The sequence below is a fragment of the Cutaneotrichosporon oleaginosum genome (genome assembly GCF_008065305.1).
Source record: "Cutaneotrichosporon oleaginosum strain ATCC 20508 chromosome Unknown ATCC20508_contig05, whole genome shotgun sequence".
In the NCBI taxonomy this organism is placed as follows: Eukaryota; Fungi; Basidiomycota; class Tremellomycetes; order Trichosporonales; family Trichosporonaceae; genus Cutaneotrichosporon; species Cutaneotrichosporon oleaginosum.
Window position 1 is genome coordinate 1,539,457 of NW_027072174.1, and position 23,054 is coordinate 1,562,510.

Consider the following 23,054-nt stretch of genomic DNA (forward strand, 5'->3'; position numbering starts at 1 on the left):
TGTAGAAAAAATGAAGGCATGTTTTCTGTTTGAGAGCAGAATGCCAACTCTTCCGACTTCCGGCAATTTTGGGGCACGTGCTGAACGCGTTCAGAAAGCGTGCTTACTGCTAGAGGGAGCGAGACGAGCACTAGGTCAGAACTATGTTTGGCCGTCCATGATTCTGTTTGTCCGGCAGGTGGCAGGGTGAATGTCGGTTACACCCGTGTGGCGTCACACTTGCCCTCTCGTTCGCACCCCACATCCGAACAACCACTTCGATCTTTCCAAGGCTTCTCGGGCTCCTAAGCGGGGCGAAAACAGCAAATGAGATGCTGCTAATTCAAGCAGATTGCACTACATTCCCTTGCATTTTGGAACTGACTCGACAGGCGCGGCTTCTGGCGGTTTAAACGTTAGCGTACATGCGGCTGGGGCCTGCGGAATGGATGGAATGTTGAGACAATGCAGACAGGAGTCGTGAATTGTGCTACCATTTACTCCCCAGCTTCTCATGCACGCGGTCGAGTCGACCACCAACTCGATTACTGATGTTTACACATAGAGCGGCAGCGGAAGCACCCAACATCCGCTCCGTCCGGACCAGCCCTCTTATGGGGTGCTGATACCGACTCGCCCTCGCCTCAAGCAGTGCGAGAAGCTACAAAAGGACGTACTCTGCACCGCGGTTGCCGTTTCTCACCAACACACATTCACGTTGAGGAGCTAACATTCCCCAAAGAGCCGTGACGCAGCAACTCCGCTTCTACTTCAACGCAGTAATGACCGTGGACGATTCGACGGATGCCAACGGGGTCAAGGCCGCGACTTTCAAGGGCTCGCGTACCATGGAGGTTACTGAGTCTGGAACCAGCAGCGAAGCCAATGGCAGCAACACGGAATCGCACAGCAGTTCTCATTCGTTCCAGAATAGCGGATGCGACTGCAGTGACCACAAGTGCAAGTGCGCCAGCGTCACACGCCACCTCATCAAGACCTTTCTCCCTGTGCTTAGCGTGAGTGTCTGCGCGATACTTGCTGACTACAGGAGGAGCGCGAGGCGGAACTTCGCGGATGGACCATGAATGACGAGACGTGGTCGTGTGTCCCCTACTCCGATGCACCAGCCATCACCATTGTGAACAGCCTTCACAGCTTTCAATCGAATGAAGTTTGTAACGAGGTTCTTCCCGTCAACGCTTTCATGAAGGTCCTCAACACGCTCAACCACCACGTCATGGCTTTGCCCTCGCGCTTTTTCTCGCACCTGACGTATACGACCGACTTGTCGCACCATGGCATTGGCGACGATGTGAGAGTGATTATACGTTAGCTGACAGCAGATCGCTCGCATCGTCATTCCCACGCACCGCTTCGGCGCGTGGATCGGTGTCCTGATCGAAACGCACGACCAGCGCGCGTGCATCTTCGACCCTTGTGCCACATTGACCGTGAGCGTCGCTTCAGTACGCATTCAGCTGACGACAGGCTGAGGACCTTGAGGAGATCAAGGGGCGCCTTTCGGTCTTTGATGTCAAGGAGCACTACGTTATAATGGTAAGCCTAAGTAGGCCACCATGCTGATAGTAGCCAAAGCGCCCGATCCACATACGTTACTCAGTTGTGGCGGTATGCACCGGCCTGGAGATGCTCGCGCGTGCCGGGTGGGCGCCCGTCGCCCACCGCGTGCTTGGCAAGTTGTCCGAGATAATCGGCTCGGGCGGCGACCTCAGCGCTACTCTCGATGGGCTTACCGAGGAGAAAATGCACGCCGACGACCACATAACGAAGGAGGAGGTCAAACTCGCGACCAAATTGAGTCGTCTGACCGTGGACCCTGCGAGCAACGCCATCGCGTCGCAGTTTGCCAACCGTGTTGCGTGGTCCCTTGCGACGTGTGAGCTCAACGCCCCTATGTGGAAGTGCGGCTGCATCCAGAAGACCAACGAGGCCACAACTCAAAAAGACACGTCGTCCGACGAAGGCAGCAGCGACAAGGAGAACGCCGCTCCTCCTCAGCCTGACTACACCGTTGAGGAGCCGGCGCTCAAGAAGCGTAAGGAGTAGCCGCGGATGGTCAAGTCGGGGAACGCGTCAGAACTTAGCTCAATAAGCATGCAGACTCTGTGGCTCAACATCTCTCGCAACTGCGCCTCAGTCTAAACTCTTGTCATAACTTGTTCTCTCCCCGCTCGTGCCTCTCAATCCATGCGATGACGGCGTTCCAGTCGGCAACTCGCGTAACGTTGTCAGGAAGCCATCCACGTTCAATGCGCGCCTGTCGACGCTGCCGCCGTGCAGGGAGCTTGCCGCATTGCTCACAATCGATATAGATCATCTTGTCGTCTGGGTGGTGTTCCCCGGGCGGGACGATCTCGGCGTTCCACGGGTAGTTCCCGAACAGGAGCACGCGCGGGGGTTCGTCGGCCTTGGCGGCAGCAAGTGCGTTCTCGGCGCTGTCATCGACGAGGAGCATGGCGCCCGTCTGCTTCATGACTTCGTGCTTCGTGCGCTTCTTATGCGAGACGACGGCGCGCTTGGCCGCGTGACCCTCGTGCTCAGCGTGGGTAGCAGGAATCAAGTGGTTGAATGCGCCTGTAAAGTGGAGCTCGTCAAAGACTGGGGTCAGTCTAATTGACAGGTGACAGCAGCCGGACACAGGGGTCATGCGACTCACGATCAGGGAGGTGCTCCTCGAGCCAGACTTCAGTGCCTTCCCGTTGGATCTCGCTACGCGCCGTAATGACGATGAGCGAGTAGCCCATGTTCTTAAGTTTCGATAGGGCCGCACGCGCCCCCGGAAGTGGTCTAGGGCGGTCCATGAGTCCGGCGCGGTACAGCTGGCTCTACGGTTAGAGAGGAATGGAATTGCCGCCCTTGCTGGATAGCTGCGGAGAACAGCACAGTCTTTTGCAACTCACGACCATGTCGACGGTCTCCTCCTGCGTGCCCCACCCCCGATTGTGCCAATAAAGGTAATGCTCGAACTCTTCGATCGAAATCGGAGGAGTGGCCTTGCCCGGGAACAGTTCAGCATGCACTGTGTGTGAGTTGTCTTGTCTGCTCCGCAGCCCACGCCCCTGCTGCAGCCCCAGCCGGCCCCCAACCCAGAGCCTGCTTGTTCTATGCTTTATCGTTTCCGTGTACTCACTGTCAACGATCGTCTGGTTGGTGTTGCTGTTGTTAGCGATGGCTTGCAAAAGCTCAGCCAGCGTACCACAGGACATCGTCCATATCGATAGCGAGAACGCCCTTGCTCTTGACGTCCTGTATGCCCGCGGCGTGTTTGGCGACATCGGCATCATTCTCAATAACCAGCGGGTCTGGCCCGTGTTCGTTGCAATCGTCGTGGGACTTCATGGTGAAGTGGGTGAACGGAGGAGACAATTACTGCGTCATGGCATATTCGGTGGTGGCCCGCGCGGCCTGCTTTCGTCAAACCCCTGTCCAATCGTGCCCAATGGGTCCGTGCATGCCTTGCAGCAGCGCGACAGGGGGCACTCGGCTGTAATTACTTCTGTTCATGCAGACACGGGTGACCTCCTGCTGGCCATCTGACATTGCACCCACCCGGTCCCTCTCGGGAAGTACAGCGACGCTGGTTACTGCAGGTAGAGTCGAGGTGCTGCTGGGACGTGGTAGTCACTTTTCGGTCACGATATGATCAGGGAAATCTCCTCAAACCTCGTCATCCAGGTGGCCGCTTTCGATTCCTCCTCCACCGATCCACCGGCCACCGATCCACCTCCAACTGGGATGGCGAATACGGCGATGTGACAACACGGCTGCCCAGTCAGTCACGACCAGTTTGTCTTGAGCTGTCCTGGCGTGATACAGAGTCGGCCATGGCCTGGGTTAAGCTCCCGGCCATATGTCACCATATGCAGGCAGGTGGAAGAACACAATGTTCTCTCACCCGAGTGGGGCAGATCGGACGAGTAATGAATTTCATTAAACTGTGACCTAATCGCTCTCAAGGGAAGTCGGCTAGCCCCGCCCCCTTGGTATCACAACGCGTTGACATAGAATTGCCACCCACCTTCACTCCATCACCATGTTCGCAGGCAACAACACCCGCGCCCAGACGTCGACCGCAACGCGGCGGTGAGTTATCGCTACTCACATCCCTGTTCACATTCTCCTTCTCGCTACCCGCTTTGCACGATACGTTTGAGGCGTGAACCCTTCCACGTCATGACTGCGACCACGTCGTGCCAATGCTGGTGCCGGAGTGCGATTCTCTCACCGGGAACGGAGTGATCGATACTATGCCGTCTCGTGCTGCACGAAGCTGACTCCAGGCTTATGAAGGAGTACCGCGATCTCACGGCGGATCCGATCAACGACACGCTCACTGCCGGTCCAGTGTCCGAGGACAACATGCTCGAGTGGGAGGCGTTGATCCAGGGGCCCGAGGACACGCCTTATGTGAGTGTCTGTGAACTGGTGGAAGGGGAAGAGCGCTGCTTTCAGCTCAACTCGCATAAGTGGCGGGGTGACAAGGGGGCATCGTCAACCAAGTGGTGGTGAAGCGTCATCTCTTCCTCTATCCGGGGGCGCAACGCACATCTGAACGACAGGACACTCAACTGACAGCCAGGAAGGCGGCGTGTTCGCTGCTAAGCTTACGTTCCCGCCCGACTACCCGCTCAACCCTTTCAAGATGGTGTTTGACCCGCCGCTGCTGCATCCCAACAGTGAGTGTGATGCAGAACTATGCTGCGTGTGAATCTCCTGCCTGTCCTCCTGGGGCCCCCAAGGCTCCGAGTGCGATGTGTGGTATCAAAGCCAGCAATGGCCCCGCTTCGCCAGTGAAGTGCCAAACATCTACAGTGGGAAGGATCTCTGTTACTCCAGTCAACGCGTGATCGCATTCCAGCCAACGACCTCTTGAAATTTCGCTCACGCAAGTCTACCCCAACGGCACGGTGTGCATTTCGATCCTCCACCCCCCCGGCGATGACCCACTTCGGTATGAATCGGCATCCGAGCGCTGGTCGCCAGTGCAGGGCGTGCGCAGTGTCCTCCTGTCTGTGCTAAGCATGCTCGCCGAGCCCAACATCGAGTCGGGCGCCGACGTCGAGTGCTGCAAGCTGTATCGGGAGAACAAAGCCGAGTTTGAGCGCCGCGTCCGCGAGCAGGTCCGCAACCTCCTTGGCCTCTAGCTTCATCCATAGGGTATCTATGTATTGTTAACAGCTTAGTCGTCCTCTTGGTGGTAACCAGCGCGGCGCATCTCGCCCAGACGCCTACGGGCAGCGCCCAGCTTCTTCTCGAGCGTAAGAATCTCGACCTGCTGCTCCATCTCGCGAGTCTTGAATTCGTGGCTTGCCATCGCGGCATAGTTAACCATGTCGTCTGCGTCGGCTTGGTTGGACACCACCTTGACCTGTCGGACGAGAGCCTTGCACGCATCTGTGACGGCCTTGGAAGCGAGCTCGAGATTCTGCTGCGCGCGAGACATGAGGTTGGCTTTGACACGCGATGCTGCGACGAGTTGCGCCGTACTGGCTGCTACCTCGTTCGATGCGACAATTAGCTGCTCAAAACTGTGAGTCCCGCTGATCACACCGTCCGCGTTCTCGATCAGGAGTCCTGTCGCGTACGCAACTGCCTTGGCTGCGGAGATAAGACCCTCCGTCCAGCGGTGGTTGCGTTTGTAGAACTGTGTGGTCGAACTCGTGCCCTTGCCCTCGCGCACAATCTCTTCCTGAGACGCTGTCGCAGCCTGAATGAGCCGCCCAATTGCGTTCGTGACCGCCGCCGCGGCGTCCAGGATCGCGTTGTGCACCGGTCGATCGAGCGCCGAGAACTTGTCGTGCGGCTGTGCTTTGAGCTGCGCGATGCGTTCGGTGGCCTGCGCGATCGCGCGCGCGGCTGCTTCCATCTCGCTTGCGACGATATCGCCCAAATCACCGTTGACGTGCGTGAGGCTACTTTTAGACTTGGGCACGACTTGCTCAATCGTTTCCGAGAGCTTGGAGAGCGCGTTGCGGGCCTCGGCGTTGTTGCGCAGTACAACTTCCTCCTTGTTGCCGCTCACGAGCTTGTAGCTCTGGAGGTTGAGGAAGAGGCGCTGTACGACGTCACCGGCCCGCTTGGCCACCTGGACAAGCTTGTCCGACTTCTCCTCGTCCTCAGCAAGGCGCGTGATGCCCTTGCTCGATACGAGCGTTTCGGACATGCTCTGCGCAAATTCATTGGCAGCCTTGATGACGTCGACGTATCCACCTCCACTCTTGCGGCCGAGGTAGAGGTTAAACGTGGACGTAAACTCAGTTGCGTTGGACATGGCCTTCTCGATCATTGATTGCGTGTAAGGTGCGGTTGCGGTCGTGTTGCCGAGGTGCGTGGGCGCCTCCAGCTCGTAGATGGCGTCATCGACCTTCTGCACGCAAGCCTGCAGGATCGAGTCAATGATCGCGTTGAGCTCCTTGCGGTGATCGAGGATGAGAGTGTCAACCTGGGCGTCGAACGTGTTGGACGTCTCGCCCTGCGTGAGCTTAAGTTCCTGAAGCTCTTGGATGTTCTGGTCCATAGCCTCCTGGAGCACGAGAAGCTCGGCCTCCTTCTCCTCGAGCTGGCGGTGAACATCATCGTTGCGGTCATGCTCCTTGGAGAGGAGGTTGTCGATCTGCATCTGCTTAGATCTGACCGTGTCCTCAAGCTCGTTGAGCTGGCGGTTGTACTTGGCCATGATGTCGCGCACCTCAGTGCTCTTGTGCCGCGACGCATCCTCAGCGCGCTCATTCGCAAAGGAGAGATCGCGCTTGAGACGGTCCATCTCCTCCTTATGGGTGGAGCGCACGCGGTCGAGATCGTAGCGCGCCTTCTCACGCTCACGGATCATGTCGGCCAATTCGAGGTTCTTCGCCTTGACGTCACGCTCCATACGCTCCATTTTGTCGATCGCCTCCTGGGCCGAGTTCGCCTTGAGCTGGTAGCTTTTGCTCTTGTTGAGAAGATCGATGTGCTCACCGCGCAGCTGCGAGTAAAGCTTGGCTACGGCCTCGTACTTATTCTTCCACACCTCAATCTGCTTCTGGAGCTGCGCGATGAGCTCATCCTTGGCGTTCATTTGGGCGCCGACGTTGGCGCCAACCATGGCGAGCTCGCTCTCCAGCGACTTGACGCGCCGGTCGTATTGTTCGAGCATCATCTGGTCGCGCTCGTACTGACCCCGCGCTGCGAGCATCTGCTGTTGTAGCTCAGCAAGCTGACCAGCGTTTTGGCTCTGCCACTGCTGGTTCATCTGCTGATTCATGAGCTGCTGCTGAAGCTCGCGTTGGGCCTGTTCCTCGCGCTCCTTCTGCAGCCGCTGTGCCTCGGCGAACTCGCGATCCTGCCGCTCCTTCTCCTCACGTTGGCGACGCTCCTCGTTCTCTCGTTGCTTGACTAGATCGTTCTGCTTGCGTTCATACTCCTCGAGCATGCGGCGTTGCTCCTCGATCTCAGCCTGGCTCGCTGAGGGGGTGTCCGTCCGCGGCGGCGCCTCCTTGGGTGTCGCCTTGCGCTCTGGGTTCGGACGCCGCGGCAAGTCAGGCGCGTCGCCCTGGTCCGAGATCATGAGGTTGGGCGGCTCCTGTCCGAGCTTGGGTACGTTGATGAGCCCTGTGAGATACTTGAGATTGGAGCACTCATAGTAAAAGCGACGCAAGTGGTGATGCTGGGAGTTGTAGCGCTCCATGAGGGGCTGAAGGACATCGCTTGCGTCGGTGCGGCGGTACATGGCGCGCATCATTGACGTAATGAACTTGTAAATGCCAAACGACTCCTTAACGAGTGGAACTAGCGCCGAGATGCGACACTCGTTGTTGTTTGACCCGCGGAAATGAGCAAAGATGAGCTTCTGGAAGGAATCGATCTGGTCCTGCAGCTGCATGAGGTCGGTGATCGTCTCGTAGCCCTCATTTGGGTCATCAATGTTCTTCAGAGAGATGTATTCCTCATATTCGAACAGGCCGTTGAACTCAGGGTGGTGCCGATGGAAGCGCAACTTAGCGAGAAGGAACGACGTGTAGGCGCGGATGAGCGCGCCATAACCCTTCTGCCCATCGCCGCCAACGGTGCGACCGCACGTCTCCAGCCAGCCGGTCTGCGCGTGCGCCTCCTTGAGAGTCTACGTGTCAGACGCTCTCGACCGTGAGGGTAGCGCCCCTATCGTGACTCACAACTGGGTGGCCCTCTTGCAACACCTTGTGCACAAGAATTAAGGCCTTGAACGTCTGGACCTCGTCGGTGAGGATAGGCTGCGTCCGAAGACCGTTCCACACGCTCAGCGACGAGTGGTAATCCCAGGTGTACACGATGCACTCTGTGGGTCAGTGGCGTCGCAGGGCGATCAAACGACATACTTCGCACATGCTTCTGCTCTGCTCGTCAGCTCGACAGTTGACAAGACTCACTTGGCGCAGTCTCCTCGGGGCTCGTCGCCTTCTTGATGTTAAGGCTGAGCTCAGCCTCAGTCTTATCCTTGTCGACGGGGCGAGTTGGCTGGTGGCCACTGCCCATGGGCCGGCCGCCATACGGCCCGTCCTCGTAATCCTGAGGGTGGCCGCGCCCAAACCTGGTGTGAGTGGGCGTGGGGGGCGAGCGCAGATGAGGAAGCATGAAGGAGTGGATGGACGCACATGATGCCGAGTATGTGGGAAAGAGCTGCGTTCTTGGGACGAAGGGATGATCGAGACGAGGAGACGAAGAGGAAGAAGAGTTGTTTGGTCGCGCACAAGCCGTCTGCGCTGCACTCTTGGTGGCCGGAATCGCTGGCAGGCTGCGAACTGCGACTTGGCCGAGCGGTGCTGCTGCTGGTGCTATGACGTGGGCCACTCTCACTTCTCATTCCGCCGATCGCGTGCCTAATTGAGCGTATAATAAGTTAGGCAAGCCACCTCCACCCTCCACCAGCCACGTCCGTCACCACCTCATGTTGATCCGCCGCGTCTGCTGTCCGCCCTCACTCGTCATCTCAACATTCGTAATGTCGTACCAGGCCGTCCCCCAAGAACATCAGATAATGTATCATCGCCGGTGAGGCCGAGCTGACAGCAGACAAGCGGATGACGACGACCTCGACGCGCTCTCGTTCGCGCCCGAGGCCGGGCCTAGTCACCCTAGCCAGCCGAAACCAGCACCGGCGGTGTCAGGGCGAATTGGGTCGGCGCCGAGTGGGAGTAGTACGACCTGGGGCGGAGTGCGCGTTGAGAGGAGGTTTACGGGGAACAGCACTCTGGACGAACCAGTCAGTGCCACTATTGTGAGTGCAGGTGTCAGTGGAAGCGGGCTTGTCGACGCGGAGGCTGGGAGGTAGCGGAGGAAGGGAAGAGTTGAACAGAAAGAAGCCATTGGCACCAACGTTGAAAGTCGAGGGGGACAGAAAGCCACCGATTTGGACTAGCACCCCTCAGGCTGACTAGGGTGTCATGAGCTGACAACAGATGCGGGATCTGCGCTCCATCTATACAAAACTCCTGCAAGTCCTCTACCCTCCACAGGGAGGTAGTCGGTCCGCCTTGCGCGACTGGGATCTCTGGGGGCCGCTTGTCATTTGTCTCAGCCTAGCAATAACATTGAGTCTTGACGTAGGTCTGCAGCACTGCATCAGCTGACCGCAGTCGCCACAGGAGCAGGCGATGCCTGTGTTCAGTCTTGTCATTTCACTTGTCACGATCGGGAGTGTGGTGGTCACAGTCAACTCGAAACTGCTCGGGGGCAAGGTGTGAGTGTGTTTTCACCCGAATTAAGCCACTTGTGCAGTTTGTCCCGTCGTCTAACCCCAAGCTCGTTCTTCCAATCCCTGTGTGTTCTCGGGTACGCCCTCGCACCCCTCTTGCTCGCGAGCATCGTGGCACTGCTTTTGCACAACCTGTTTGTGAGAGTACCTGTCTCCCTGGCATGCTGGGCATGGAGCGTGTGGGGTAAGCTGACTCCCAAAGTATTGGCTGATAGCAGCGTCCGTCAATTTCTTCAACGGCACTGGTTTGCCCGAGCAGCGCACAGCGCTCGCGGTCTACCCGCTCTGCCTCTTCTTTTTCGTCCTTGCGTGGATGATCATGATTCAATAGTACATGTAGACGCTGTGCAAAAGCCTCCATCACGTCGCCGCATGCACTGGCCTAGGGTGCTCCTCGTCCTCAACTACTTCCCACTCATTCTTATCGTCCACTGTGAGCGCGTGGTGATCCTCCGGACACTCATCGTCCCGCATGTCGACCTCTTGATGGGATGTGGGAGAGAGTGGGACCTGCGCTGCCGCAGATATGGACGATGGTCGCCGCGGAAGCTGCGGCCGAGGCTTGCTCTCAGCCAAAGCTGAGTCGCCATCCAATCTGATTCCCTCGTCGTTCTCCATTAGCAGGTCGGGCTGACGTTCCATTCTCCGCGCAGTAGGCAGTGTATCCGTGGAGCCGGCAGTGGACTCGATGTCCATGTTGTCCTCTTCTGCGGCCTGCTGCTCCTCACGTGAGTGACCGTGTGGACGCGGCCCCAGCCGTGAGTAGATGAGCAAGTACGGGCCGCCGTCTGTAAATGCCCCCGTGTTGTCATTCTGGATTGTTTCGAAGTCCACCTGCGGTCCATCAGCTCCACTACACCGCCAGGGGCCCACCTTCGTAATGGACAGATCCTCAATCTTCCACCAGTTCGCCTTCCAGTGCACATAGGAGTATAAGCGGCTGACGGGAGGCGAGAAGCCGTCGTGCCACAAGACGGCGCGCAGACCGTAACGATGCTGGCACCGCTCTTCGTCGTCAGTCGCGAACAGCCCCTCATTAATGTTCGTCTGCATTTCCTCCGCCTGCGACTTGAGCGTGTTAAGTTTGGTGCCGATAACCTCCGCGACGCGCTCCAACTCGTGTTTGATATCGGCGCGCCCGTCGCGCTCAGAGTCGTGCTCTAATTCTTTAACTAAAGCAGCGAGTGCGTCCGGCAGGCTCTGGCCCTGTCGCGTCAGCGTGTTATGAGTTAGCACACTCACTCGGAAAGTTGACAATGCATCAATCTGGTCCTGTAACCGCTGCTGGTCAGTCTTCACCAGGTGCTCTTGCGCCCGCAGCTGCGTCGCCCATGCAATGTTGTCTGCCATGTAACGATCTTGCATTAGTTGTCCTTCGGTATGTTATCTCACCAAGAATAACCTCTTCATCGAATTGCCACTTGTTCGTACCAACGCCTGCCACGCGTCGCATTGCAACGAAGACGACATCGGCCATACTGAGAATTGCCTCGCTAGAGCCGTCGTTGTTCCAAATTATCTGGGCGAGGTTGCCGTGGATGTCCGCGGGCTCTGATAATGTGCGCTGGATCGTTACATGTGTTTGTCTGGCTGAGGGTCGCGATTGCAACACGGTAGTCAAAAGTCTGCGGTCAACGCCGCAGCCCTGTAAACTCACTGTTCGGGGCATCGTAACAAATCATGGAACTTCAAGTTGGACAGGGTTCCCCGAAGCTCGTGATCAGGATTAGATTGAAGTAGAGCGACACGACTTTCCACAACCTCCCGAAGATGTTGGGGAAGGTGCACTATCCAATTATCTGCCGTGAGCTGTGAAAGCAGCTTTGCGCACCGATGAGCACACCGAATGGTGGCAGGCAGACGTCACTTGATACGCCCGTTTCGGAGTTCAGCGCCTCGATCTCGTGGTCGATGCGCTGGTAGTTGTTAGGGTGAGAGTGGAGACTCTGCATGCCGAAAAGTGTGCGGAATATGCGAAACGCTAGTGTTAGCGGCCATCTCGGAAGGTCTCACTCTTAGGATCGGTGTCTAGGTCGCCGAGACTGGCGAGTCTGCAGAGTTGTGGGACGGCAGCAAGGCCCTGAACGAGGTTGGACGCCCATGCGAGCTCGCCGCGTGCGGCGTACACCAACGGCGTGTCGGGATCGCGCTCGGTGGGGACCGGATCTTCTTCAGACGCACTTGCAGAGTGGAACGAGGCCATCATCATACTCTCCTGGATAGCACGTTGGAAGTCTAGCTCCTCGTCGCCGTTGGCTGGGCGGTCCTATCGTCAGGTCGACTCGGTCAGTACTCACAATGCGGACCACTTCTAGCGGGCCGGACGGTTCTTCCTTGGTGCTTGTGGCGGGCATAGGCTCATCGCCACGTCCGGGGGAAGGTGGGGGCGCGCTGGCGCGCACGCTGCGTTCACGCTCGTGATCCACGGTGGAGAGAGCAAGCGCTCTAGCCAGGTCAGCATCCTCCTGGGCTACGCCCGGTGTCCCGATAGGGGGAGGAGGCAGGGCAGCGTTGTAAGATGGGTTAAAGGGATTGTTGCTCGCAAAGGGTTGAGGTTCTGGCGAGGAGAGGTGAATCGGTGATGGCGCTACTGTCAGTCGCAGCGACAAGCGAGTGCAGTCGTTGCGATGGTGCGAGAACGCGAGTGCGCTCACCTCGTCCCATCACGCCTGCGTTAAATGGGTCCTTTGGTGCAGTTTGCTGCGGCTGCCACTGCTGTCAGCGGAGTGATGGCGGGCCATACATACGTTGGCACCGTCGCCGAAAGCCCAGTTGGCGGCGGTCTCCACATTCGAGTAGCGAATTGACGCCTCATGTGCAATGGCGGGTGTGACCCCGAACTCTATTAGCGTCTCGCAAATTTGCGCGCTCGAACTGCTGCTGTCGTTGATCATGGTGATGGAGAGGAAGGACAAGAGTGGACTCTGGCGACGCGTCTTCGCATTTAATGTCACTGTGAGGCCAGCAGTGGAAGGCATGGCCGCAAGTGTCGTCACTCTGATCCGTGCCTGGTGGCGGCAGAATTGGTTCCGCACCATACGAACATCCACCCAAGTCTAGTGGTTTATGTCCGGCGAGAACTGAATTACATACACCAACTGTCCATACCAACATCACCCTCAGCCATGTCCGTCGCAGGCCCCTCGTCCAAGCCCGTTGAAGTATTCTACTGTGCAGTGTGCACCCTTCCGACAGAATACTGCGAGTTCGGACCCTCGTTTTCCAAGTGCAAAACCTGGCTCCAGTCCAACAACCAGGCCGAGTACGAACGACTCTGGGGCGAGGGTGAGTGCTGGCCGTGAATACAGTATGGTCAGAGCACCATGCGGCCGAACGGGCATATTGATGTTATCCGCTGCTCCTCCCTGGGCAACAAACATACTAACTTACAGGCACTCTCGAAAAGCGCATCGGCACACTGTCCCTCGACAAACAGGAGAAGATTGAGGCGGACGCAGCGAAGGCTGAACGCAAGGCTGAGAAGAAAGCCGAGGCTGAGGCAGCGAAGAAGCAGGTAAGCTGCAGCAACTGGTCAAACGGCTAACGGCAGGCGGCAAAGGTGGGTTCAAGAACTGGGAGGGACGATCGGCAAGGAGGCCAGATGGATGAGGGGTCAACAAGGGTTGCTGACTCCAGATCACGATTAAGCGTGAGATGCGCACGAAGCGCAAGGTTGCGACGCACATCCATGGGCTGGATCTGTTCGGAGTAGACCTCAAAAAGGCAGCCAAGTTCTTTGCAGGCAAGTTTGCGACGGGGAGCAGCTTGTCCAAGAACCCACAGGGAGAGGACGAGATTGTGGTGCAGGGCGATGTTGGGGACGATATTGTGAGTTGCAGCGGCGTGCGAGCGAGTACAGGCAGAATGCACATGGAGAGGGGGGGGGGAAGCCACCGCACATGCGAGGCCACGAGTCGGACGGCTACGACCACGGCGGTTCCGAGACGGTGTCACGCCTTCATTGACACGGGCGTCGCGCCTTCATTGACACGACGACTGGTGGGGATCAGTTGAGCCACAGTTGAGGGAGCGCCAGGACAGGAGGAAGCCGAGATTCGCGCACCCGCCACTCATCTCCGGAAACGTGCTGACCCAAGATCCAAATGCTCAAGGACAAGGTGGCGGTGCTGAATGGCGCACCGGCCGACCAAGTTCAAAAAGTGGAAGCCAAGAAGAAGAAGGACCCGGAGGCCGAAGCGGCGGCGTGAGCTACGTGCTAGGAGCTAGGAGACGTTGGTTTAGAGACAGCTGCATTCCATACCATCGGCCGGCGACCTCCGACAGCATTTCGGCCATGACTTCGGCCGCACCCCAGTCACTGACAGTAACTCATGCCCCGCACCGGCCCGCTCAGGTACTCTCGCTATCTCCTTTCCTTTGCAGCCTAGCTCGCTTTGTATCCGCTGCTGAGCTTTGACGCACTCATGACGCTACTGCATGGACCTGTCACAACCTCCAGATGCTAAAAACTGGGCTAACTTTTGCTACATTTGAACGAGGCGTTTTGATCAGGCATGGGCGGCCTGCTGGATCGGAGCGGAAGTGGCCTGCGCGGCAGCGAGCTGATTAGCGCGCTTGCTCTGGTAGTCCTTGATCGCCGACTTGATTGCGTCTTCAGCCAGCAGGGAGCAGTGCACTGGGGTCAGCTAATGTCCGCGGGAGCGTCACGTTCTGCCGTCGCGCCCCCGCCCCGTCATTAGCGCCTCATCCCCGCTGCATAAGGGCAGGACGTGTTGACAGTGACGAGGGCATGGCGTGTCACGCTTGGTGAAAGCCAACTACTCGCTCCCCGTCCTTGGGTCGACTGCCCGCGAGCCCGCCGGCGCTGAACTTACGCTTCACTGGCGGGAGGCAGAGCTCCTTGGCGATCTCAGTGTTCTTGACCTTGCCGGCCTCCTCAAGCGACAGGCCCTTGACACGCTCGGTCATGTAAGAGGAGGACGCAATAGCGGAACCGCAGCCGAAGGTCTTGAACTTGACGTCTTCGATGATTCCGTCCTCGCCGACGCGGATTTGAAGCTTCATTACACTGGTGTTAGCATTGGCTCCCAAGACGGTGTGGAAATCAGGTTGATCGATGTCAGGCGGTCAGAAGCGGCCGTTGATTCGCCGGGTAAGCTGGCTTCGGCGCCAGATGAAAAGGCGGGCACGGTTCAAATACCCGCTATAACGAGCCCGAGTCGGCGATAAGGATGGACTCACTCTCCGCATGCCGGGGCGCCAACCAGGCCGGTGCCCACGTCAATGTCGTCCTTGTTCATCTTGCCGACATTGCGAGGGTTCTCGTAGTGGTCGATGACCTTGGCATGGTAACTCCGGGTGGCGACAACGGCTGGCCGGAGGACGGGGCGGGCGGCGACGACGGGGCGGAGGGCCGCACGAGATGAGGAAGAAGCAGTGACACGGAGGGCGGTGCGGAACATTGTGGGCAAGAGTGTGATGGAGGAAGGGGGGTGGTTAGTGACCAGATGAAGAGAGTGAGAACTGAGTGGCGAAGGCGGGGCCGGAAAGGGAGACGGAGCGGAGTTTTGTGAGTGTGGCAGTCGGGCGTGCCTGGGGAGATGGGTGGGGCCAGCAGGGTTATCAGATATGGCCCTATGAAATGACGGGCTTTTGGCAACACACTCGGCCATTCTTCGGCCATCCTCGCAGTCATTGCATCCGCTGACATCTGGTCTCCTCCATTTGCCTGTATTTTTGCTCGTTATTGCTCAGCATCCGTACTCTATTGGACCGTGTCACGAATGCCATAAGTAGACCAATTCATCCACCTCACCCATCCAACGTACGTCACCCATATCCGAGTATGGCCGTGATCACAGAGTTTACATGCCTTCTGCTAATCTGATACGTAGACTGCATTGTAAAGAGAAACGTGCCGATCTGGCGATCTGGCGACTGACGGACTCTTTATGGACTAGTCATAAAACCCATGGCCCCTCTTTTCTCGGTGCTGCACAGCGATGGCGGCGACGTCGCAGTGCGTCGCGCGATGCGCAAGACCTGTGCCCGAAGGTTGTCCGCAACGCCCGTCCCGGTCCCCGGTATGCAAGTGCTGGGACATCACCCAGACGGTTCCCTGTTGGAGACCGTTCCACCGACATGTTCCAAGCTTGGCCGCCGTCCACAGTACCGCCGCTCCAATTCTCAATGAGCTGCCCAGACCACTCTCGACCTCGCCCCCGCACCTGACAGGAGTTGCCATGTATGACACAAATATTCTCAAGGGCAAGCCGTTCTTGAAGGTCGAATAGATCACTACCAAAGCACCTTGTCGCTCCCCACCTCTCTGCAGCTATGTTCATGTGCTGGTTGCAGCAGGGCTTCCCTCGATAGCTTGGTGACGAGGGTCAACCGAGGCGACGAGTTGCATGGTGTAAGACGTCCACAGGCCACAGGCCGCTGCTCATGCAGATACGCGGCATCAGATTGCCTTGGAAATCATTCAGCCGCGAGCGGCATTCCGCTCGGCAGTCACCTCCTTACATCACCTCATCATTCCACATCGGGTGGCGATTGGTTGAGCCCTTCCACTCTTTCGGGCCCCACGTTGATTCATCATCTACATTCTGACGGCCAACTGTGCTCGGTCTACTGCTTCAACGACCCTTCGTGGTGGAAAGTAGGAAGGTGACCATGAACCACGAGGTAGTCTTTCCCCGCATGTGCGCGCAAGATCGCGCCCGGGACTTCGGGGGCCCTCTGTGACAGAATCAGCTGACAGCTGACGATCGAGCGCGATCGCGCTGCGTTCGCGAGGCCCGAGCTACATGCCCAGAAGTGGAGAGATCCGTTTCATAGTGGTTCATGCCCAGGGTCCTCAAGGCCTCAAGGTCGGAAGCCCGGGAGTGCTGGCGTCGTCGTGCGCAATGCAAGGGAGAAAGCTTGTGCTCAGACCTCTCAATTTCAAGCTCACCACGGGGCCTCAGATGGCTGTGTCTGGGGCCCAGTAGGTGATCCGATCATACCGATGAGCTCGCGTTGCAGTTGGCCTTGATCAGAGTGAGTGACCAGTGTGATCAATGAGGCAGGGGTAGCAATTCGGCAATTGCAACTGCCATAACGGCATAACAAGTGACAAGGCAGCCGGCATAGACCTCGCCAGATCGCCAGATCGTCAGATCGACAGATCTCATGAGCCAAAGCTCCTGACCGCTTGTTTCCATTCTCTCTCATCTCTGCGCTCTGATCAAGCCGTCAACAAGGCAGCTTGCAGCCTATCAATCGGCGACTATAGGCATCTTGTATCTTGTATCTGATTGCATAACTCTGTCGCGCCGATCGCACCGCGGCTCACGGCGATCACGGCGGCGACGGGTGGTGGTGGGGGTATCTCCAATGGGCGCCCACGCATTCCATTCCACCCAGAACCATCCCAACTCTCCCACGGCCGAACCTTGACGCGTGTTGATAGGCATGTCAAGACGTCGACGCGTACATGTCCCTGTGCATTTGGGGCAGGGGCGGGCTAGGGTCCGTCCGATCCCACTGTTTTTTTTTTTTTGGAAGAGACCGAGGGCGGCGGACGCGGCGGAGGGGAGATAGTGAGATGGGGGGCGTGATCCGTTCAAAGCCACGGCCACGGGGCGCGGCCTACGTCTGCATGTCGGCCCACATATGCCACCGGTCTTCTCTCCCGAGTCATAGCGGCTCCTGAAGCGGGTCTATGCTTGGTTTGGCTCACAGACTGGAGACTCAGGTTGATCAGGACAAACGGCAGGATATCCAGGTAGGTACATGAGGTCAATGCGAAAATTCGGGACACGTCCACGGATGGAGCGGGCACCTGCCCTGCCTCTGCCCACGTACAGTCCCCACAGCCCACACCCACGCGCCACGCGCACCACGCGCCTTCATCGCTTGCATGCGCTTTGCACTCTCCGCACTCTCCTTTCACGCTCCGCCTCGGCGCCTCACTCGCCTCACCCAACGGGTTTGACCCATGCACCTAGCCCGAGACGCGGCCACGACTCCCCGCCCGCGCTGACCGCCCGCCCCACCCCCACATCCATCCAACATTTACCTCGGTACCTTTCATTCAACCACTACTATTACTGGTTCATTCCATTCTTTCACTCTCTCTCGCTCCTCAATCTCTCTTCCTCGCCATCGCCATCTCTCTCTGCTCTCTCTCTCTCTCTCTCTCTCTCTCTCTTCGACTCTGGTGATATAGTCATCTAATCCTCAACTAGTTTACCTACCGCCTTCATTCCACCCCCATTTTCCTTTCTACTTCAATCTTCGCCTTGCTGCTCGCTACTCGCGGCTCCGCAGATCACAGACCCAACCCTCCAACTCGCGCTCTGCACAACTCGCCTCTCCCCTCCCCCCTCCACTTCCTCCTTCTACGTCCCGTTACACTTGCTACCATGGTCGCCATCTGGAAGCAGGGCCAGGGCCCTCTCATCACCACTCTCAAGGCCCTCTGGTCCTCCGCCAACCTTCCCTACCCGCCCAAGGAATACGTGGAGTGGATCCCCGGCAAGAGCCCCCTCTCCCTCCAGAAGGAGGTCATCATTGCCCTCATCACCTATCTCGTCGTCATCTTCGGTGGCCGTGAGCTCATGCGGTGAGTGATAAATGCTCGTGCCAAATCAGTCCACGGCGTACTCCGCTCAAACTGGTATTTTGACGTGGCGTGGCCGCGCGGAGTGCAGCGTGGCGTAGCTTTTGGGCCGACGTTGTCGGTTCTCAAGATGCACAAAGACACGCGCTGGCACGCGCATCTTTTTTCGGGGCAGCCGCGTTTTAGCTTGACGCGTGCAGAACCTGCGCCCCACTGCGTCTCAGAAACGAGGAGAGATGGAGCGGCTGACCCATGGCTTAAATCCCGCTGATCTACGACTGACACGCAGCAACCGCGAGCCTTTCAAGCTTAGGACGCTCTTCCGCATCCACAACGCGTTCCTCTCTGGCGGCTCTCTCATCCTCCTTGTCCTCCTCATGGAGGAGGTCGCGGCGTTCTACTTTAGCCGCGGCTTCTACTACTCGATCTGCCACCCCGGTGCCTTCACCCCCACCGCCGTCACCTACTACATGATCAACTACTACTTCAAGTACATTGAGCTCATCGACACCGTCTTCCTTTTCCTCAAGAAGAAGCCCCTTGGTGAGTCGAGCGAATTCGCCGCCTAGGAGGGCTCAGATGTCCTGGCTGACCCCAGCCTTCCTCCACGTCTTCCACCACTCGGCGACTGCTCTTCTCTGCTTCACCCAGCTTGAGGGCGCGACTTCGGTCCAGTGGGTCGTGATCTCGATTAACCTTCTCGTCCACGTTATCATGTACTACTACTACTGGGCGACCGCCGGTGGCGCCAAGATCTGGGTGAGTGCGCACATGTGGGTCGCTTGCTCTCCTGGCCTTTCCCCAGAAGCGAGGAAGCGATCCGCATCTGCTCAATCTCGCACCGAAGCGAGACTTGGCCGAATTACGCTGACCCACAGTGGAAGAAGTACCTTACCACCATGCAGATCACCCAGTTCGTGATCGACCTCTTTATCACCTACTACGCGACCACGAACCACTTTTTCTACAAGTACAACATCAATCTCCCCTGGGTCAAGGACTGCACTGGCGGCGAGGGAGCTGCCCTCTTCGGCTGTGGTCTCCTCACCTCTTACCTCTTCCTCTTCATCGCCTTCTACAAGGCGACTTACAAGAAGAAGGGCGCCCGCGCTGCCGCTGCTGCCGCCGCTGCCAACGGCAACGGTGTCAAGAAGACCAACTAAAGCGGTCCGGGCAATCGTGCCCCTGCAGAGTCGGCGAGCCACAGGCGAGCCGTGTCGGCGGCGGCCTTCCCGCCCACTTCCCCTCCCCTCCCCGCCTCCCCTCTCTCCATCCATGCCACGGAGCGGCGCTCGGCTGCGGCCTCGCCTGCATCTTGGGTCTGCATTTAGCAATTTTATCACATCATCATCCCTACCTAGCACCCGTTGGCTCGTGCACCTTTCCTAGGCAATACCCCCTTAGAGCACAGAAGGATGCACTGCTGCAATAATCCCGTCACCATCACCCAGCTCTACTGATACGTTCTATCACTAATTTGTAGCCTGCTTGACTCCGCTGTTTGAAGACAATGGAAGGCGGCCGCCGCCCTGCGCAACTTGGAGGTCATTGGCGTCCTTGATGAGGAAACGCCACCACATTTCGCCCAGTGGGATTGTGGCAAGGTGCCAAAGGGAGTGCGCGTCGAGCGTGCGGCGTAGTGGGGCGAAATCGAGGATCTCGAGCGACATGGCAAGCATGGTAAGCACGACGAGAACGGAAGGTGTATTGGCTTGGCTCGGTCGTGCAGTCAGCTGCGGATTTCTTGGTGGGTAGGGATACGGCCAGGTGAGAACTCTGCCACCGAGCGTGATCGGCGGGATGCGGATGTAGAACGAAAGCGTCCACATAATCCAGAGGGCGTTGGACACGAGGCCTAGCACCATCGCCACGCCGACGTGGTACCCATAGGGAAAGTGTGCGAAGCTTGACACGTAAATAAAGTGCGAGAGCACCATCACGGCAAAGCCCGCGGTGACCTTGAAGCAGTATGGGCTGCGGCTCTTCGGTGTCTGCAGCCCGAAGATACGCACGACGGCGTACAATAGCATGAACGCGACGGTAGTCATGGCGGAGAAATAGTCGAGCTTTTCCGTCAGAGGAAGGTCTGCATCAGCGGAGATCTCAGTGCTGACAAACCTCGGGAGTGAAAGATTGTGCTCCAAAACCAGGTGTTGATCTGCACGAGTGCGGCGACGACAAGCCACGGATGCAGGCCGTTGTCGTCACGCACGTATTCCGTCACGTTCAGCAGACCGCGGTAGTTGACCGCAAGATTGCCCAACGAGAAGACGACCGACATGGGTTCCTGAATACCCCAGACGCGATGGAAGGCCCACTTTCCGAAGAACTGGTGATACGCCTCGCGGCCTGCGTCGGCCTCATCGGTAAGCCGGTGTCCGCAAACGTACGCGCAGTCATCGGCGCATGTCCATAGCAATGCGCGCAAGTGCCAGGGCAGCGGGGGATGATGTGGCTCGCACCGCTTGACCTCGCACAGCGAGGTGCAGAGTTTGAAGGATGGGTGGCGGTCGCCAGACGATGCGACGACCGGCGCGGCAAGCGCCAGCAGCACGACGAGGGCCAGAGCGCCGGTGAGGCGTGGGCGCGTTGGCATTGAGGAGTGGGTGACGAGACGAGAAAGGCGGGGAGGAGTGTACAAGGAACACGGCGCCTGTCGCACCGGGAAGAGCAGTGGCCTGCGACGCCAGTTGTTGAGAGAAAGTATCCGTGTGTAATCGACTGGTCGCCACTGGATGTAACCTCGGAAGGTAACAGGTTGGCCAGCTATCCTTGTGTCGCTTTCGGGGCTTAGTCTTGTGGAGCGTAGACGACTGATCGAGAGAGAGAGAGAAAACTCGGGAAAGAAAGAGGATGGGAATGAAGAGGGAGAGAGAGACAGAAGAGGAGGACAGAGAGAGAGAGAGTGACAGTGTGACGCACACGCTCGTCGCAGCTCGCGAGGCGAACGATGAGACGGTTAGGGGAGGCGAGCGGAGGATCAGGCACTGGGACCCTCGCCGTCGCGGCCCGGCCATGTTGCACGTTCCGCCCTCCACTCTCAATCCTCCCTCCACCATCTCATCAACATGCCCGCACTCGACGACGAAGAACCGCCACCGCGCTCCAGGCCAATCCCGCTCACGTCAAGATACCCCCATCTAGACGCGAGTGGTCTACGTACGAGGACCCCATCTCCAGAACCATGGACGCCGCGCGACGAGGAAGAAGAGGCTGAGCTCCTGTATCATGGCGCGCTACCACCTCGACGGAGGAAGCGTTTGCGCGATCGCTGGATCACCATAATGGGGTTCAAGCTTCCGCTCCCACTGTTTGTCATGCTTCTACTCCCGCCAGCGCTGGTGACAATCTCCCTCCTCGTTCGCTTCCCATCACTCCCTCACGGCGACGACCTCGCAGTCCTTTCAAACGGCACTCATGACTTTCACCCTACCACCATCCTGCTGTCCATTGACGGCTTTCGCCCCGACTACCTAGAGCGCCGTGATCTTGTTCCCAACATTCTCGCGATGGGGAAGGAAGGGATGAGGGCAAGATCAATGCAGCCGATCTTCCCATCACTTACATTCCCGAATCACTGGGCGATGTTAACCGGCCTGTACGCCGAGAGCCACGGTATCGTCGCAAACGACTTCTGGGCCCCAGACGTACAGGAAGAATTCAGCAGCCGCAATAAGAGCTCCTGGGATTCCCGCTGGTGGTGGGGCGAACCTATGTGGAGTGTGGCTGAGCGGGGCGGACGGCGATCTGCGCAGATGATGTGGCCCGGCCCACCAACGACGGCCGAGGGAATCTCGCCCAGTTTCTGGGTCGAGTTCCGAGAATCCGCGCCGCTTGAGAAGCTTCCGGAGCTCCTCTCGTACTTCGACAAGCCGATCGATGAAGCACCGAGCCTGATCCTAACATACCTCCCAGATGTGGATGTCGCAGGACACTCAGGCGGACCAGAGAGCAAGGACGTAGAGGACGCGCTGGTGCGCGTGGACAACTTTGTTGGCGCGCTCAGAGATGCTTTGGCGGAGCGCAACCTATCCAACCTCGTGGACTTGATCGTCGTCTCGGACCACGGAATGGCGGCGACAAGTGCTGAGCGGCTAATCTTCCTCGACGATCTTCTCGGTGAAGGATTCAAGGACCTGGAGCATCGGGACGGTTGGCCATCCCTCGGGTTGCGGTTCGGTGACCAGTCACCTGTGCACAAATACCTCGACATTCTGCAGACGGCGTCCGAGAACGGAACGTTTTCCGTCTTCACACACGAGACAATGCCAGAGCGCTGGCATTTCAGCTACGGTGCGCGCGTCGCGCCAATGTACCTCGTCCCGAAGTTAGGATGGGTTATCACAGACCATGTGAGTGGCTTCCAACCTGGGCGATCAATCGTGGCCTGGTCGCTAACGGCAGGACGAATTCGACAGGAACAGTCACAACGGAGTCATGGACATTAAAGGGGCTCATGGCTACGACAACGCGCACGCGGAGATGCAGGCGATTTTCTTCGCACAAGGTCCTTGGGCGAAGCGTGTCAAGGCCGCATCTGGGACGCATAGGGAGATGTGGGAGACCACCAGCCCGGCGGTGCTGAAGTGTGAGTTGGGGCATCGAGGGTGAGCTGATAGCAGCGTTCCGCAATCTCGAGCTATTCAATCTCATCATGTCGCTTCAGAGTTTGGACCGGATAGCGCCGCCGAACAACGGGACACGCGGTTTCTGGGACAAGCTTGTAAATTAGGATACCCTGCATGGGGATGTATGCATATGCGATGTAGGAGAGGCGTG

The 23,054-nt window shown here is 58.1% G+C and overlaps 12 protein-coding genes across 12 annotated transcripts; 7 read left to right on the forward strand and 5 right to left on the reverse strand.

Annotated features, from left to right (window-relative positions):
- Window positions 1–761: 761 nt before the first annotated feature.
- Window positions 762–2,046, forward strand: COLE_06138 (uncharacterized protein; the record flags this gene model as incomplete). Its single annotated transcript, XM_018419526.2, has 5 exons — window positions 762–995; window positions 1,028–1,291; window positions 1,323–1,430; window positions 1,468–1,536; window positions 1,570–2,046. 5 exons carry the CDS (start codon window positions 762–764, stop codon window positions 2,044–2,046), a joined length of 1,152 nt encoding a protein of 383 aa, XP_018277228.1.
- A 103-nt stretch (window positions 2,047–2,149) lies between these two features.
- Window positions 2,150–3,339, reverse strand: COLE_06139 (uncharacterized protein; the record flags this gene model as incomplete). The annotated part of the gene is made up of 5 exons (XM_018423753.2): window positions 2,150–2,598; window positions 2,657–2,825; window positions 2,901–3,019; window positions 3,131–3,156; window positions 3,197–3,339. 5 exons carry the CDS (start codon window positions 3,337–3,339, stop codon window positions 2,150–2,152), a joined length of 906 nt encoding a protein of 301 aa, XP_018277227.1.
- A 694-nt stretch (window positions 3,340–4,033) lies between these two features.
- On the forward strand, window positions 4,034–5,144 carry COLE_06140 (uncharacterized protein; the record flags this gene model as incomplete). The annotated part of the gene is made up of 4 exons (XM_018426844.2): window positions 4,034–4,083; window positions 4,281–4,407; window positions 4,580–4,676; window positions 4,891–5,144. 4 exons carry the CDS (start codon window positions 4,034–4,036, stop codon window positions 5,142–5,144), a joined length of 528 nt encoding a protein of 175 aa, XP_018277226.1.
- Window positions 5,145–5,179: 35 nt separating this feature from the next.
- On the reverse strand, window positions 5,180–7,861 carry COLE_06141 (uncharacterized protein; the record flags this gene model as incomplete). The annotated part of the gene is made up of 1 exon (XM_018423752.2): window positions 5,180–7,861. One exon carries the CDS (start codon window positions 7,859–7,861, stop codon window positions 5,180–5,182), a length of 2,682 nt encoding a protein of 893 aa, XP_018277225.2.
- A 1,095-nt stretch (window positions 7,862–8,956) lies between these two features.
- On the forward strand, window positions 8,957–10,040 carry COLE_06142 (uncharacterized protein; the record flags this gene model as incomplete). The annotated part of the gene is made up of 6 exons (XM_018420460.1): window positions 8,957–8,994; window positions 9,028–9,232; window positions 9,414–9,557; window positions 9,591–9,694; window positions 9,757–9,893; window positions 9,928–10,040. The coding sequence occupies 6 exons, from the start codon at window positions 8,957–8,959 to the stop codon at window positions 10,038–10,040; spliced, it is 741 nt and encodes a 246-aa protein (XP_018277224.1).
- A 29-nt stretch (window positions 10,041–10,069) lies between these two features.
- COLE_06143 (uncharacterized protein) lies at window positions 10,070–11,661 on the reverse strand (the record flags this gene model as incomplete). The annotated part of the gene is made up of 6 exons (XM_018423751.2): window positions 10,070–10,543; window positions 10,583–10,915; window positions 10,952–11,067; window positions 11,102–11,334; window positions 11,367–11,508; window positions 11,541–11,661. The coding sequence occupies 6 exons, from the start codon at window positions 11,659–11,661 to the stop codon at window positions 10,070–10,072; spliced, it is 1,419 nt and encodes a 472-aa protein (XP_018277223.1).
- A 1,173-nt stretch (window positions 11,662–12,834) lies between these two features.
- On the forward strand, window positions 12,835–13,917 carry COLE_06144 (uncharacterized protein; the record flags this gene model as incomplete). Its single annotated transcript, XM_065626461.1, has 4 exons — window positions 12,835–12,994; window positions 13,102–13,223; window positions 13,346–13,537; window positions 13,807–13,917. 4 exons carry the CDS (start codon window positions 12,835–12,837, stop codon window positions 13,915–13,917), a joined length of 585 nt encoding a protein of 194 aa, XP_065482272.1.
- A 300-nt stretch (window positions 13,918–14,217) lies between these two features.
- On the reverse strand, window positions 14,218–15,132 carry COLE_06145 (uncharacterized protein; the record flags this gene model as incomplete). The annotated part of the gene is made up of 3 exons (XM_018425812.2): window positions 14,218–14,345; window positions 14,545–14,738; window positions 14,912–15,132. The coding sequence occupies 3 exons, from the start codon at window positions 15,130–15,132 to the stop codon at window positions 14,218–14,220; spliced, it is 543 nt and encodes a 180-aa protein (XP_018277221.1).
- Window positions 15,133–15,701: 569 nt separating this feature from the next.
- Window positions 15,702–15,863, forward strand: COLE_06146 (uncharacterized protein; the record flags this gene model as incomplete). The annotated part of the gene is made up of 1 exon (XM_018423749.2): window positions 15,702–15,863. The coding sequence occupies one exon, from the start codon at window positions 15,702–15,704 to the stop codon at window positions 15,861–15,863; it is 162 nt and encodes a 53-aa protein (XP_018277220.1).
- A 2,215-nt stretch (window positions 15,864–18,078) lies between these two features.
- On the forward strand, window positions 18,079–19,438 carry COLE_06147 (uncharacterized protein; the record flags this gene model as incomplete). Its single annotated transcript, XM_018420458.1, has 4 exons — window positions 18,079–18,278; window positions 18,565–18,818; window positions 18,874–19,034; window positions 19,154–19,438. 4 exons carry the CDS (start codon window positions 18,079–18,081, stop codon window positions 19,436–19,438), a joined length of 900 nt encoding a protein of 299 aa, XP_018277219.1.
- A 309-nt stretch (window positions 19,439–19,747) lies between these two features.
- COLE_06148 (uncharacterized protein) lies at window positions 19,748–20,871 on the reverse strand (the record flags this gene model as incomplete). Its single annotated transcript, XM_018421470.2, has 2 exons — window positions 19,748–20,361; window positions 20,394–20,871. 2 exons carry the CDS (start codon window positions 20,869–20,871, stop codon window positions 19,748–19,750), a joined length of 1,092 nt encoding a protein of 363 aa, XP_018277218.1.
- A 688-nt stretch (window positions 20,872–21,559) lies between these two features.
- On the forward strand, window positions 21,560–23,007 carry COLE_06149 (uncharacterized protein; the record flags this gene model as incomplete). The annotated part of the gene is made up of 3 exons (XM_018424852.1): window positions 21,560–22,627; window positions 22,680–22,863; window positions 22,898–23,007. The coding sequence occupies 3 exons, from the start codon at window positions 21,560–21,562 to the stop codon at window positions 23,005–23,007; spliced, it is 1,362 nt and encodes a 453-aa protein (XP_018277217.1).
- Between the last annotated feature and the right edge of the window lie 47 nt (window positions 23,008–23,054).